The sequence below is a fragment of the Lichenostomus cassidix genome, chromosome 1 (assembly GCF_008360975.1).
Source record: "Lichenostomus cassidix isolate B80296 chromosome 1, HeHo_3.0, whole genome shotgun sequence".
NCBI lineage: Eukaryota > Metazoa > Chordata > Aves > Passeriformes > Meliphagidae > Lichenostomus > Lichenostomus cassidix.
Window position 1 is genome coordinate 115,270,011 of NC_139479.1, and position 15,221 is coordinate 115,285,231.

The 15,221-nt window shown below is 38.7% G+C and overlaps 1 protein-coding gene across 18 annotated transcripts in view; it reads right to left on the reverse strand.

Moving 5' to 3' along the window:
- SYNJ1 (synaptojanin 1) overlaps positions 1–15,221 on the reverse strand; it is a 50,433-nt gene that overhangs the window by 20,356 nt on the left and 14,856 nt on the right. For 11 of the 18 annotated variants that reach the window (XM_085078401.1, XM_085078493.1, XM_085078482.1 and 8 more), the window contains exons 9-17: positions 14,022–14,191; positions 12,224–12,305; positions 10,886–11,038; positions 7,654–7,819; positions 6,429–6,452; positions 3,241–3,432; positions 2,757–2,841; positions 1,595–1,735; positions 1,058–1,250 (exon numbers count right to left, since the gene is read on the reverse strand). In XM_085078401.1, coding sequence (XP_084934527.1) covers positions 1,058–1,250; positions 1,595–1,735; positions 2,757–2,841; positions 3,241–3,432; positions 6,429–6,452; positions 7,654–7,819; positions 10,886–11,038; positions 12,224–12,305; positions 14,022–14,191 — 1,206 coding nt within the window. The remainder of the gene's footprint in view (positions 1–1,057; positions 1,251–1,594; positions 1,736–2,756; positions 2,842–3,240; positions 3,433–6,428; positions 6,453–7,653; positions 7,820–10,885; positions 11,039–12,223; positions 12,306–14,021; positions 14,192–15,221) is intronic. The other 7 variants (XM_085078457.1, XM_085078409.1, XM_085078527.1 and 4 more) reach the window with 2 other exon arrangements.

Below are 15,221 nucleotides of genomic sequence, written 5' to 3' on the forward strand. Positions count from 1 at the left end.
ACAACACAACCAACTGTGTGGTGTTTACACATGGAGCACAAGAGAAGTAACACTGCCTATGAAGCTTCCATTTCTAAAGAAACACAAATCAAAGGAATTGGATTCTAAAATTCTTCATCTTCCTACTCCTGCTTCAGAAATCTGCTCAAAGGTGATTGCATCAAAGGAGAACAAAACATCCCCCCAAGGATTTTTGTGGCACAGTCTCCTGACAAACTGCAAATCCAGGCTTTATCATTCAGATTTAATTGAAGACTTTTCAGTTACATCCAATTTTCATCACTAGAGAGACATAAGGGTTTTATTAGTTTAAACAAAGCCCAGGGTTTATAGTGAGAACTTTTACCTCCCTCTTTGTTTTGATTTTTGCAGTGTCCGTAAGTAAAACCAAGCAGATACACTGGCAGATTGAAATACCAGCATCTAGGAAACTGCTGGATACAGTACTTGCTAGGAAAACTGAAACATGACAGTGGGGACAAATTTAGAATATAAAAAACCCCTCTAAAGTAAAATGTAAGACTCCTGCGCAGTGCTACAGAAATTAAAAATGACAGTCTGATGACAAAATTTAAAACAGCTTTAAGTCTCTAGGAAGCATTTTGTTGCATTGGCAAAATTTTCAAGTATTTACTTGGTGTTTGATAATCCTTTGAGAACATGGCATAAAATCGTTCCTGTGTACTGAAAACAGTGCTGTTTCCCAGTGATTTTTTTTCTCATAGGTGATTGTCTCCTGTGCCTACAAAAGTTCTACTGTATGTCAGGGATCTTCAAGGTCTCTTTCCTACGCTATGTCTTTGATTCTGAACGCAACTGAACTCATGCTTCATCATCTCATCTCAGTCATTGCAGTGGAAAGGTCTATTCTTTCTGCACTGTTCTATTTTAATAAACATTGTGGGAACTTAATTATCTCTGAGATCTCTAACCCAAGTAAATCTGATTTCCACACAAATCTGGGGAGTGGAAATGCAAATGGAGCTTTGGGATGCCACTGCTGGAGTTCCAAGAGTATCACTTCTCATTTGTTATGGAATTTGAACACCATGCTTACCATTGGAAAACCGAGCTTGCGAGATATTTCTACGAAGTCTTCGTTTCTCTCCTTGACTTGGGATTGCCCTGCAGCAAAATGACTGCACACAAAGCAAAGGCTGGAGGTGTGGAACAGCATCCGAATGGCCACTGCACCTTTGTTCCCAGTGGCTCCCCCCATGCCAGTCTTGACAGTATCAACAGCAACATCCCTGAAACAGTGAAACAGCTATTAAACCTTCCAGTAACCTGGCACAGATGGCTCTGAGTGACACTGGGCTGGGAGGGACACATCCTTCTTCCAGCCACAAGGGCTACTTTTAAGAAGTTCCAACAGCCACTGAGCAGTAACAGGATAAAACCTCAGCTTTTCAAGCTCTCTGGGTGACTGATGAGGCATTTAAAAACTAAGATAAAAGAACTTAAGCAACTACTTCCCCAGAAGGTGGAACAGCTCTTTCAGAGCCCCACATGGCTCTGAGGATGTTTGGGTGTTATCTTGCAACACAAGGCAAAGCTGAAGGTGACCCAGCTGGAGCCAGCTGTGCTTACTGACCTGATAAAAGGAGCGTGCTGGGGCCTGATGAACACGAAGAGGCAGACACCCACCAGCTGCTCTGAAGCCAGCAGCACGTACTTGTAATCTCTGGAGATGGTCTTCTGCAGCTCAGCAGCCCAGAGCTTCTGATTGGTGGTGCTGGCAGTGAGATTAAAAACACCAGGTTCAAAATAAACCAAAACGAGCAGGTTTGTAGCTGGTGATTGAGCTGACTAAACTACATCCAAGAACCTCTAGTAAACCTTGAGGCAATAAACCAAAGCCAAGTTGGGAATGGTGCTCAAATGCCTCCCAGCACAGACATGGGCTCTAGACTGTCATGACATCACCATTTCAAATTCAGCCTCTACAAATGCTGCCTTACTTTTCCTAACACCACAGACAGCTTTAGGAGCCATGGCTATCTTTCCTGTATTTCTGAGCCTAGACTAGAGGAGCAAAACCTAAGAATTTTTTGGGGAGTTACTTCCTAGCCTAGAGCTCAGTCAATACTGGAAAATAGGCGTCCACGGTGTTAGATCAAGAAGAAATGTCCTTAGAGGCCTAACAGACTATGGTTTTCAGAGCCATCACTGGATAGGAATGAAAAATATCAGGCCTGGAAACAGCATTAACTACACATAGGGTGAAATTAGGAGATGATAAGCTGACACTTGGAACAAAAAAGACAAAAATCTACACAAAGACTATGGCACTGTAGGCTTTAGGTGCTCTTCCCAATTTTACCTTCCCTAACACCAGGAAACATGCAAAGCAGGCAGAGAAAGCAATGGACAAAGGGAATAGGGTCCTAGCACTAAACACACATTTATCAATGGTATCACCCACCACTGAGAAAAATGTATTTCCATAACCCAGTCTGCTCGGAATGAAAAACCCCAACTCCACAATAATATATCTATGTAATATGTGGAATAGCAGTGCAAACTAAGAGTATGGAAGGAAGGCTTCCTTTGTACAAATCACAACCTGATACATAATAGCATACAACAGCACATGTTCCTGGAAAGATTTTCACAGCATTTGCTGTTCCCAGCAATACACGACATAGGAACTGCAGAACACCTTGAGCAGTGGAGAAACCAAAATTTTAAATACCATATAACTCAAAAAAGGTGATTATCAGCCAAGCTAGTGCTGTGTGGATTGGATCACCTACCTGGCATTCACAATGTTTCCCGCATTTAACTCCACCATTTCTTCAAATCCAATGGCAAATATGTCCACAGGTTTGCTTTTGCGATCTCAAGGTAAACAGGGAAAAAGTTACTTCTTGTTTCTAATTAACTGAAGAACCAAGACCTGAAATATATTCTTTTTAAGAAAGAAATTCCTTACTTAGAAAGAAATTCCTTTCCTGTGAGGGTGGTGATGCCCAGAGAATATATGCCCAGAGAATGCCCAGAGAAGCTGTGGCTATCCCTGGATCCCTGGGAAGTGTCCAAGACAAGGTTGGACGGGGCTTGGAGCAGCCTGGGACAGTGGAAGGTGGCCCCGACCATGGCAGGGGGTGGGACAGGACCTTTAGAGTCCCTTCCTACCCAAGACATTCTACAATTCTGTGATATCTGTTTCAATGCTTGTGATCTAATTAGAAAAATCAGAGTTTTCAAGAAAAACTAATGACAGAACACAAATCCTACCTTGGAATTCATGGATCCCAGCTAACTTTGGTGCATCCAGAAGCCAGTCAGTGAGGGTTTGATTCCTGAAGGCAATACTTCGAAACTGCTTCCCGCCGTTGACATTCCACGTCCCAACACAGACTCGGATTTTTTTTGGTTTTGCATACTTATAAAAGTTCTCACACATGCTCTTCAGCACTTTTACAGATGCTGCAAAAACATTTGAAAAGACATTATTTTTATAGAGATTGTATCTTCAGAAAACTCGGCAGTGAGATCTTTCCAATGTACATGCACAGACAAAGTTAAAATGTGAAAGCACAAGGAATGCAGCTTTCCCAGAGGAAAGTACCCTTAGAGACACATTACTTGCGTGGGTAAGACACTGACTGACTGAAAAACAGCAGCAATTTGTTCAAAATTATAAATAGAGAAATAATACATGAAGGAAACAATTTCCATGTTTTATAAATATCTGTTGTTCTTTCACCTAATCTGTGACTCTCTAAGGAAACAATCATATTTTGTACATACCAACAAGGATATCTACCTCATTTGCAGAGGTTAAATTTATGAAATCCAATCTCTGTTACAGAATAAACTTGCAGATATATTCATTTCTGGAAATGTAAAAATTGTTGACACACTACAAGTACTAAAACAGAGAAAGTACATTACTTCATCATATGAGAGTATGTCTATTGACATCACCAATCTGAATTATTTTAAAGTCAGTTGAATTCCTAAAGAGCTGCTTTTCTGAGGACAGTAAGCTGGGATTCAAAATAATTAAACTCATTTCTCTGTCCCATCAGTCTTTCCCTGTGCCTTGTTTTTATCTGCCAGATGAAGAGAGAGGAATGACTCATCTGTAAAGGACATTGTGAGAAACAAGAGAAAGAAAAAAGCTAATTAAATGGTCAGGTATTTTACCTATTTTGAATGTTCTCATGGTTATCAGACTCCAAAAGAACAATATAAACAATATTTGATGGAATCCTTCCCTTCACTTGTTGCTGTTTTGAAAAATAGTCAGTTACTGGGAACAGTATTTTCGTTTAAACCCCCCAAATAAGATGATTAGTGAGCTGCTGCTGTCTTTTCAGTTATTCTTTTTTAAGTTTATCATCTTGGCTACCTGTCCAGAGTAATAATCGGATATTCTCTATCCCTATTGGGTTTGAAAACCACTGGAAGCAAGAGAAGAAAATATATTGTGTTTGTTGGCTGTGAACTCCTTCCCTGCTGAACAAATCACACATCCATAAATGAGCTAATCACATACAAAAGACAATGAACTGGTTGGTGTCTCCTTGGGGTGCTCCAAGCAGATCATGCTTGGGATCGTGCTTTCCTCATCAAAATCCAGGGAAATGAAGTCTAGAAAACAGCAAGGAGCCCACAGGACACTTGAGCCCTCCAGGCGAGAGGCAAATCCCGAGTGTGCTTCTCACCCACAGCCCAGGTGTCTCCAGCCAGCAAGTCCAGCCCTGCCCAAAAGGCACCGAGGGCACAGGACAGGAGCTACCTCAGCACCCAGCCAGGGCAGGGAAACAATCCCAGGAACCCTGGAGCCACAACACATCCAAGAACCCAAATCATCTTTGCAGGCCTGCAGAGATCAGCCATTGCAGCTCTCTGAGCAAGTTTAGTAGCAGAATCTGGATGGTTCTCGTCTCCAGTTCCTTCTTTCTCTTTTGAAAATTTAGTGCATTTCAGCTTCATTTTAGTTACTCCAAATCATTCAGTTGCTACTCAGCAGCTTTTAAGAAAAGCTGTGAAATTGAATTACTGCCCATTTAACTCCTGATGTTGTCATGAGACCCAAATGTGAAAAGCCTTACCAGGGTAGACTCTAACTGTAGAAGTGAAATGACAATCTTAATACAAAGAAAAAATATTATACCTTTAAACTAGCAGTCTTTATAAATTGTAGAATGACTCTTTTGGTAAGTTAGAGTAACAAAAAATTTCTACTGCTTCCCAAAATATTTAGTGAACCAATTGCTTTTCAAAGCTCCCGAACCTTCTGAAACTATGATCCTATATATTTCCAGTTATTTATCTTTTCAGCCTTACTCTGCAACATCAGAAACCAAATCAGTTACATTTTCTGTTATTTTGCAGCAAATCCTAATCTAGAAAATACTGCTGCTCTTACTAGGCAAGCAGAACTTGCAAATCAGTTCTACAAAGGGACCGTTAATTTAAAATTCTGTGTGGGATACTGTGAGCAACTGAACTTGATGGAACTGTTTTACAACAACATCCAAATTCCTGCAGCAATATTTCAATATATGCAATTCAGAACCAGGTGAAACCCTGAAATGCTAAAACCCACTTGATTTACAACTATTACAAAAAGAGGTATTCCAGTAAACAATAAAAAACAGATGATGATAATAATAATAATGATGAGGATAAGTATGATTATCATTATTATTATTAATAATAATAATAATAGTAGCTGACTTCTCTTCTGGAGTTATAAAATAGAAGACAATACCATCAGTGAGAGTGTGACTGATCAGTCCAATAAGCACTTGGTTACACTGACAAAATGCCAGTGAATCACTTAATTTCAGACATACATTACTTGTGACTCTGATTTCATTCTTTAGATACTCACTAAGAGTTAAGTAGGTAGAGTAAAACACACATAGAAAAAGCAAAGTTGGCAAATGTAAAGGCCATTTAAATTTGCTCAACACAATAAAATCTGAACAGAAGAGCATCAGGAATATTTTACTTCAAAAAATGGTTTCTGAGAGCAAGAATATGAAGTGCTGCACAGCTGACAAGTTTCCTGCAAAAACACAAGCATGTGGAGCCTTCTCACAGCAAATAAGATGAAGCTACAAATTGTACTGAAGAATTTTACCTCTTATTCAAAACAAAGCAAAAATCCAGAAGCTTCCAAATCAGATAAAAAGGCAAATTCCTTTACTGCCAGAGGATTTGCAAAAACAAACCCCTGGGAATTGGTTACCTCATTGACTAACTTGCACACAAGCTCAACTGCAACATTTTCATCTCTTAGTATTCTCACTTTTCTTGAATTAAAGGATGTTAAGGCACTGGAATGCCAGATCCAAACACCATCAGAAAAATGTGAGCCCACAGCCAAATGTTACACCAACAGACACAGGAAAAGCCAGAGAACAACAGCTGGTCAGGTATTTACAGCTTATTTTACTATACTATACCTGATTGTAATGATTGTTCTGAAACTACGGATGCAGTAAGAGGGAAACAAGAAAAGATTAGTCAAATAGGTTACTGCTTTTAGGATTTTCCAGCAAACATGCTGTTAATACACATTTTATTACACATAAACATTTGCATCAGTTAAAGCACACGTTTTACACTGCAAAATCTACAAAGTTTCACAACAGGATTAGCAAATTTTCCTCCTTTATTAATAATGGATTCACAAATGTTGAAGTACCCCACTAGCTAATTTGCCGCCTAGCAGAGAATGCTGAGACATTTCAGGGAAGAGGGATTAATGCTCCTCAGCTGCAAATATGGAAAGGACAGCTTGCATTCCCAGAGCAAGTGAGAAGAAACGAAAATGAATTTTAACTAATTTTGAGGTGAGGCTGATTTAGCAGGTTTCAGACACAAGGAAAGTTACAATAACATGAAACCTTGTGCTAAACAAATGGGATTAAAACATTTCCTCAGATTCCACATTGTATGAAGATGTGGACCATCGAGATGAAGACTATAACTGGACAATGATTTTCTTCTTAAGCCAGAGAATTTCACTGAAGCTTTGACATATTTTTTCCTCACTCTAGGTTGAGATGTGCCCAGGAAAAGGAAAAAGAAATGAACAGGAAAATTTAAGAATGTTATTAATCCCTAAAAATTGCAGTAACCCTAAACATTATTACCTGGGATCTTGGAAAGAAAATGCAAATTTAAGTTCCTTCTTTTCCCAGATATGACCTCCTGTATTTTTCAAGGTCCCAGGAGAAGACTGAACACAGCCCTACAACTGATGCACTATTTTCTTGTCCACCAGATCCGAAGAGGATGGGATTGACTACAATCCTGGGGACCACAGAGGCTACCCCTCTTTGGGGATGCAGGATGATGCTCAGCACCCTGTTCTGAACAGGGAAACCACCTTCCTGGTACCAAACCCCCAAGTCTCACGTGACTGCTCTGCACAAGCAGCATTTCTTATCAAAATCTCTCTGGTTTTGATGTAGAACTTTACCCACAAATCATAAACAGGTAAAGAAATCTCTGCAGCATGTTAGTTTGGCACTATTAGTAAAGCAAAATTAACTTTCGTCTTCTAGTAAGCCAAGAGAACATAAAATAGCATTTATACTTTCCAACAGTGCTTTGAAAACAAACTATATACAGCTTTCTTACACCAAATAGTTATCAGAGATTAAAATCCTGAAAGACACATACCGCGTAAACTGCTGGTGGTTAAGAGAGCCCGTGCTTTATCTGCTAAATCACTATTTAGGGTATTTCCCAATAACAAAACATCAATGGCCTCCTGCTTGGAGCTATCAAAAAAGTTATTTTGGATCGTTCTGGTCACAGAACGAGCACCATCCTTCAGCTTTCCAGCCTGTTAGGGAGGAACATGTATAAAATATTTTATGTTGGACACTGCTCACAACACATTGGCAATATTCAGTAGCATATATGTAAACGGTGTTAATGATTTCAAGGGCTAAGGCAATTTCCTTCCTTAAATGTTAAATCAAGTCTTCTGAGCCTACTGTGCTATACGTGCTTCCCCCCACCCCCAAATGCTAAACAACACAGTAATACCCACAAGGCATATCTAAAAAGCAGATTTAAACTAAACTAAATAAAATACTGCAGGGAGGGGAATGTGGTGTTTTTTTCCTAAACCCTAGATCTTCAAAAATTAACTTCATACAGTGCCATGATTAGATCATGACAGGGATTTTGGGCTTTTCCCCAAATAGTGAGAGATGAGCAAGCACTCGAGTCCAAATGCCATGACACATGAATGTGTACGTATACGAACACAGGAGTTCAGAATTCACATTCTGAAATATCCATATTAAAAACAGAGAGAGCTTCGACTTAAGACCCCCTTAACTTGTTGAAATAACATGCAAGTCTCATGCAGTATCCCAGAGGGAACACAGGCACTAATCCATGGCTACAGACACACCCAGACACTGTCCCTGCACAATCTGACCTGACTGAACTGCATTCCGGAGGAACAGTGTTTAGCCCAATTACTTGGGCTAAACAACAGTCTCCAGAAAAATGTGCTGCTGCTGCAGATGTACCCAAGGGCCACACACACCTAAATGATAATGTGACTAACATGTAAGGTGGTCTCATACTCGATTCCAAACCTGGCAGTGTTGATTTGGGCACAAAAACACTTTTCTGGTTACACGTGTTGCTGTATGCGCTTTGCCTGTGAGGTGTCTGTAAACACACACTGCTGCAGGTACATGAAATACACACTGTGATCCATCAGGGATGCTGCATGGGATCGTGTTACTATAAAAAGTACTCCCAAGTTTACAGCTTGCATTGTCCACAAAAGCCTCCTAAATGCACATGTAAAGAAGGCAAAAGCTTAACAAAACTACCTCAGGATTTAGTTCTACTAATTGTTCTATGCAACAAGACAGAAACTACTCTTTTGGCAAGGCTAAGTGGTAGTAAATTGACAGCATGACTTTTGGCAGACAGTGGGGATGAGGTGTAGGGAGCACTCTCTTGCAATAGGATTTTGATAGGATGCGCTCCCTTCCTGGCAGACAATGTACAACTGATGATCCAAAAACACACTCACCATTCACATACCAGGCAATTAATTGAAAGGAACCCAGAGAAAGCAAAAGAAAGAGCAGGTAAGGAGTTAGATGTAACTAGCATTATAATACTTTAAAAAGAACTGGTTTTCAGTATAGAAATGTATATTAACACATTCAAGGTTAAAATAATTTTCTCCTATCTCACATTTCTATATTTTTACTTCTAAGAACTCTTGGGCTTTGAAGAATCAAACTGACAAGTAAGAAACGGAACAATTTCAAGCATCAAACTTTTCATTTGACAAATGAGAATGCAACTTAAAAACTACACTTTAAAATGTACAACCAAAGTACTCGAGAGCATACTGAGTCAGGTTTCATTGAAAGAGGACCAAGTGTTGAATGGCTTTGCAAGCATTAAAGATTAACTTTGAACAGACAGGGCTTGTGTCAGAGATGCTGGCTTTGATTTTTGAGATGTGGTACTAATCACAGCTGTCCCAGAGCAGGGATCCAGCATTATTCCAAAGACAGCGGAGTAAAGGTATTGTCACAATTTCACAAGCTGAAACCAGGACATCTACTGTGTTTTAAAAATTAAAAATGGAAACATAAATACATTAAACACATTTTTAAAGGGAAAAAATTAAATAGCCAAACGAACAGCAGAAAACTATTAATTTAGGAAAAGAAATGAGGAAGGGTGAATGGAAAAGTCAGGACAAAGGGAGACACTCCATAAAATATTTACTGCAGTTTTCCTGACAGTCTGGGTGACATTTTTGTAAGAAAATAAAACTAAACATCTTGAACCAAATTGCACTCTATAGTAAAATCCAAGCAATTCCCAAATGAACAAGTCTTGTATGCACCAGCCAAGGGGCAGAAAAAGCAACAAGTCTATTTGACTTCTTTTGTTTCTATGTGTCTTGCTGTGATACCTCCTACATGAGCAGAGAAGGACCCTGGCACATGAACAAACCCTGGTGAATGAACAAACAATGGAAAATCCAAAACTGTTGGCTATGGGTACATTGCATATAACACGCAATGACAAGCAGCACATTCTTAGGCAAAAAAGAACAGTGTGAAAAGACATGCCTGAAAGAACTAAGGGCAAAAATTGCTACCGTTCAACATGTGTCTTGACAGGCATCACCTGGCTAGGGACAGAATAGGGAAAGAAAAAAAAGCAACATTGTGAGAAGAAAAACTAAAGACAGCATTGGAAAATGGGAACAACTCAGACATCAATCAAAACAAAACAAGTTGAAGAGGAACATTACACTGTCACGGAGCACAGAACTGTTCTCACAGCTTTAGAAAGCAGGGTAGAAACAAAATTTGGGCTTTTTTCAGTAACTGAAAAACTAAAGAGAAAAAGCTGTATGAACATGCAAACAAAACCCACCGGCTACAACGTGTTTAGTATCAACACTATTAAACACTGAAGACACGAACAACATCCCACCAAACACACTTGACAAGGAGATAGAGTGAATTAAACTGAAATAATAGCAGGAGAGGTACAGAGAGGAAAGTGAAAGTATTCAAAGAAACTAAAGCTGATTTGAATATACATTTTTCTGAACTATGTTCTAAAGAAATAGAAGATTTGAGCCTTATCCTTTAATACAAAATGGTGTTAGCTGGGAGGCAGGAGCATGGCTAGGAAGGGATGTACAGGAACACGAGTTGTTGGTTATCAACAAAACCAACCATTTTAAGTAAATTTTTTTGGTTGGCTGGGTTTTGTTTGGGATTGTTTTAGGATTACAAAAAGCACATTTTTTAAAGAGAAAATTCTCATCATTGCTATATTAACAGCAGAATTTGTTAAAACCCACACTGAACACTGCTAAAACATTTGAGAAGATGTACTTTACCTTTGCTTTTCCTTCAAGGGCTCCAGTTCCAGCATAAATTTTACTGACAGAATCACCATTCACAGACCACATGGATCGGAAAACTTCCTGAAAGCGAGTAACTAACTGAGGCTTCTCAGCTAATCCTAATACCTCCAGCTGTTTTGTTAACATCTGCAACAGGTGAAGACAACATTAGCAAAAAAAAGTACATCTTTAAATATATTTGTTGAAAGACACATCCTATTTTTCAGCACATACGCATAAAACCCCACAAATCTTGCCTTTCTATGTATCATTCTGAGCAAACTGTCACCACGTCACCCTTGAAAGACTGCATCATACATGTAATTTATCATCAGAGCTTAATTCTCTTTTGAAGATTGGTAGTAAAATAGAAAAATAATCATATAGCTGTTTTCATCCTGAAGTTCACTAAACTAAACACAAAAGCTGTTTTCAAGTGCTTTCAAAAACCTTTAAAACCTTAGGGTGTCTGACAGCAAGAAGAAGGAGCCTAAAATAATGGACACACAATGCCAGAGGCAAAATTCTAAAGGTTGGGCAGGAATCAACGAAAGAAACAATAGGAAACTTGCAAGACAAAATTAAGAAGAAATATACAAGAAGTTTTAGTAATTGGGTGCTTGCTCTTCAAATTTTAGAGGGTCATCCAGAGATCAGTACTTGTTTTTTAACTATCTGTGTTAAATAAAATAAGAATTTATATATCTCATTTAATAGAGTTTTATAATTGAGTAAGCAGCACTTCAGGATTAACCATTTCCCTTCTTATTAATTAGTTTTATGTTTTTAGCTCTCATAGTTTAGTTGAAATCGTAATTTAATTCTCATTGCTGAACAATCTGGCACAGCTGTTTTTTAAAAAAAAGTTATATTTATCCAGTTCTTAAAAGGATATGAAAGGAAAAAACAGCTAGAAAGCGAAGTTTGAAATGTAAGTACTGTAGAAATCAATAATGTAGAAAGATTTATTCTTATGCCATAGAAAACTTGTGTTAATGCAGCAGCTAAGCACTACATATTCCAGAATCAGCTATGTCTGTTCTACAAGCAATGCTTTGTACAGTTCTCACAGAAATCTCTCTTCACAAGAGCATTTTAACTAAATAAAATTCAGAAAACAGAAGAATAATGATTTTCCTAAGTTCGACCCTACAGCACCCATATTTTTTCATTTTCAAACAAGCTGAAGGTCTTCGCTATGGAAGTCAGAAACAAGAAACATCTCGCAGTAGAAATCGACCTAGGAAAGTTCATTCACCTTTCCTAGGGAAGGTGACACTACTTTGACAGCATAAGTGCCCCAGAGGCAGCAGCTGGATGTGGTTTTCCTACCTCCAAGCCAAAGAAGGCCTGCACACTGTTTGTTCTATCCAGACAGTCCAAGCAGTTGGTTCTGACAGTGCCGCTCTGGGATCTGCGCCAAGGACAACGGAAGAGAGAAAACAACTGAAATAACTCATTTAACACAGGGAGATCTGAACCAGAGTAGTACATCAGGGCATTGTCAGCAGGACACTCCTGCCCCACAAGGACATTATAAACGTGTCAGCAACAGAGGGTGCGTTTCAAGGGCTCACTCAGCACAGCTCAGGCATTTTCTGCAAATAACATTAGTCTGCAAATAATATTAGTCAAATAACATTCTGCTTCAGTTTCTCTCAATCCTCCTTGCTTGCTTGGTTAAAGTGTTATGCAGAATTAAGGTAATTAAAATTTCTTTTCAAACAATTCAACTAACACACTTCCAAATAACCTCAGAGAGAAGTAACTCTTAGTTACAACAAAAATGAAAAAAAAAAAAATACTGAGACAGTTCTTGGATTTGTTTAACTAAAAGTAACAAGAATTTGTGATATAACTAAAGCCAATTCCAACTCCTCATTACTTGCTCATAAAAATGAACCCTTATAAAAAAAACCCCTTTAGCTCAAGGGATGTTTGAACTCAGAACTGCTCCACTTCCTTTGGGAGAAGCCCAGTAACTCCTGCTAGAAAGCCCTCAAAAGGATCATGTTAGGTAACATCCATGTGCTGCTTGCTCAGCTAGGAGTACAAAATTCCATTGACTCTCCCAAGGACACACACTTATCCCTTACTTTTGTCATTCCTGCTACACCAAAGTCAGTATGGTTTCAGCACCTTTACTTGGAGAACTAATCACAAACTCTAGCAAATTCTGAAGAACTTTGTTCAAGAGGCTTTTTTTTTGGCATTACTATCTCTGCATTTGATTTCAAATTCAAAGCAAAAAGCCTGACATTTCCCAAAGGAGATGGTCCATGAACTCATAAGCAGTATGATTGTATCTTTTATAACCACAAGTCTTCAAGCTGTCACAAGTCACAACCTATTTTGCTTTCAATCCATTGCATTCTGATTTGCGATGGCATTATTTGAATCCCCCAACAAAAAAACCCATGCCACTTCTAAAGCATTTTGGAGCTCATCCCCTCATCATTCAGTAACTCTTTCTCAGAGAGAACCTCACTCACCACTTTGCTCTGCATTTGTTAAAACAAGGAAAGGTACAGAAGGAAGAAGAGAAGAGAAAGAATGCTGCCTATTTCTAGCCCTGCTTCTCTTTTCCTGCTGTGGTAAGTGCAGCCTTTGCTCCAGGAATCAGGAAAAAGTACAATGCATCTCAATCCTGCTTTGAGAGAAAGGAATCTCTCAAATGGGGGATTCAGGTGCAGTCAAAAACGCTGCCCTGAACACACACATTCACAACACACAAAGTGGTATGTCCCATCGCTGAGGGGAATATTCAGCACATTACACAGGCAAATGGAAAAGCAGTCATTAATTTGCTGTGGCTGCCTGCTAGAAAAAGGACAGTTACAGTTCACCACTCTCACAAAATCATGAGGTTAAAGGCCTGAAATTAATTCCTGCCCCTTGAATGTCTTACAGAGATCTTCCTTGAAGATTTTTAAAGCATACTCAGAATGAGACAAAAATCTTACCAGAGTAAAACAGGTAACTCATATTTCAGCTGTTAAGCATCACCCAGATACACTAAAACCACAATAACATAAGTAATATTCTTTCTCTTATCTTTTTCTGAGGGGTGAAACACACCCCAGCACCACAATTTAATCTGAGGAAATGCACAGAAGTTATACACACAAACCTTTTCACTTCCTTTCCATCAAAATAAAAAAATCCACACTCTAAGAATTTCTGGACTTGAGGCTTAAGTACACTGTGCAGTTTTTCTGCCTTTCCACCTTTAACCATCTGATGATAGTCGAAGTTCACCATTTTGATATCAGCTGAATGTTCAGATGCTTTCAAATGGCTCTGGCATTGTAAAGGGAAAAAAAAAAAAAGTATAAATATACCAGTACCTAAACATACAGAATGAGGAGCTAAACAAGAGATTACAAATATTTTAAAAGCTGTTTTATTAGCTTTCTCTTAGGTAAAATGAAACATTTTATCACTGTTCAACAAATCACTCAGAACATTTTAATATTTCATGTGTATTTTTGTTTTCCTTGTCACAAACAAAGTCAGGCTTTTCCCTTACTAGCCCAGGGGTCACCAAGGCAGCCCACAGCCTCTCTTCTGCTGTTCAAATGCTTTCACTTGCAAAAGGTTGTTTCAGTGAAATCCCTTTTCACCAACAGTCACTGACATGCCTGTCAGCAATGGTGATTGAGTAAACACTTCATCGACTACTACTGCCAAAAAAGCCACCCAAATTATTTAGGTTGCTGTGGAGAGCGGCTTGAGCAAAACTTTCCCTAATATTCCCTGAAAAACCCTTAAATGCCCACACAATGTTTGTTGGCAAAGCCCTGGGTATCAATGCACATCTGCGAACTCTCACTTCTCCTACCAGGAGATGGATACAGCAAATATCCCAGTGAATGACCCAAGCTATTCAATCACTACAATACAAAGGGAAAAGGGAGAGGGAAATAACAGATGGCTCCTGACATATTCTCTGGCTTCAGACAGAACTCCTCAAATGGTTGGTATTTGTGAACAGCGATGTGACGTTTTCTTTTAACCTAACCAATGGGAATTAATGAAAGTAGCCACTTATAGTTAACATCTTCTGACCAAGCATTCCCCGCTAATCACAGAACAGCATCCATGTTTAAATTGGTAAGTTGTGTTTTTAAAAAAATATTAAGGGATATATTAATTAACTCCGAAAGAAATATCCATAAAAGAAACATCACAGCAATAAATATCATAAGGTATCATGTATTTATTCATGAATTTTATAGTGTAAAAAACACATTTTCAATAAGACACTAGTAAGCATGCAACATAAAAATAACTTAAAATCCCTCAACATTGTCTACATTGCTGTCATAAT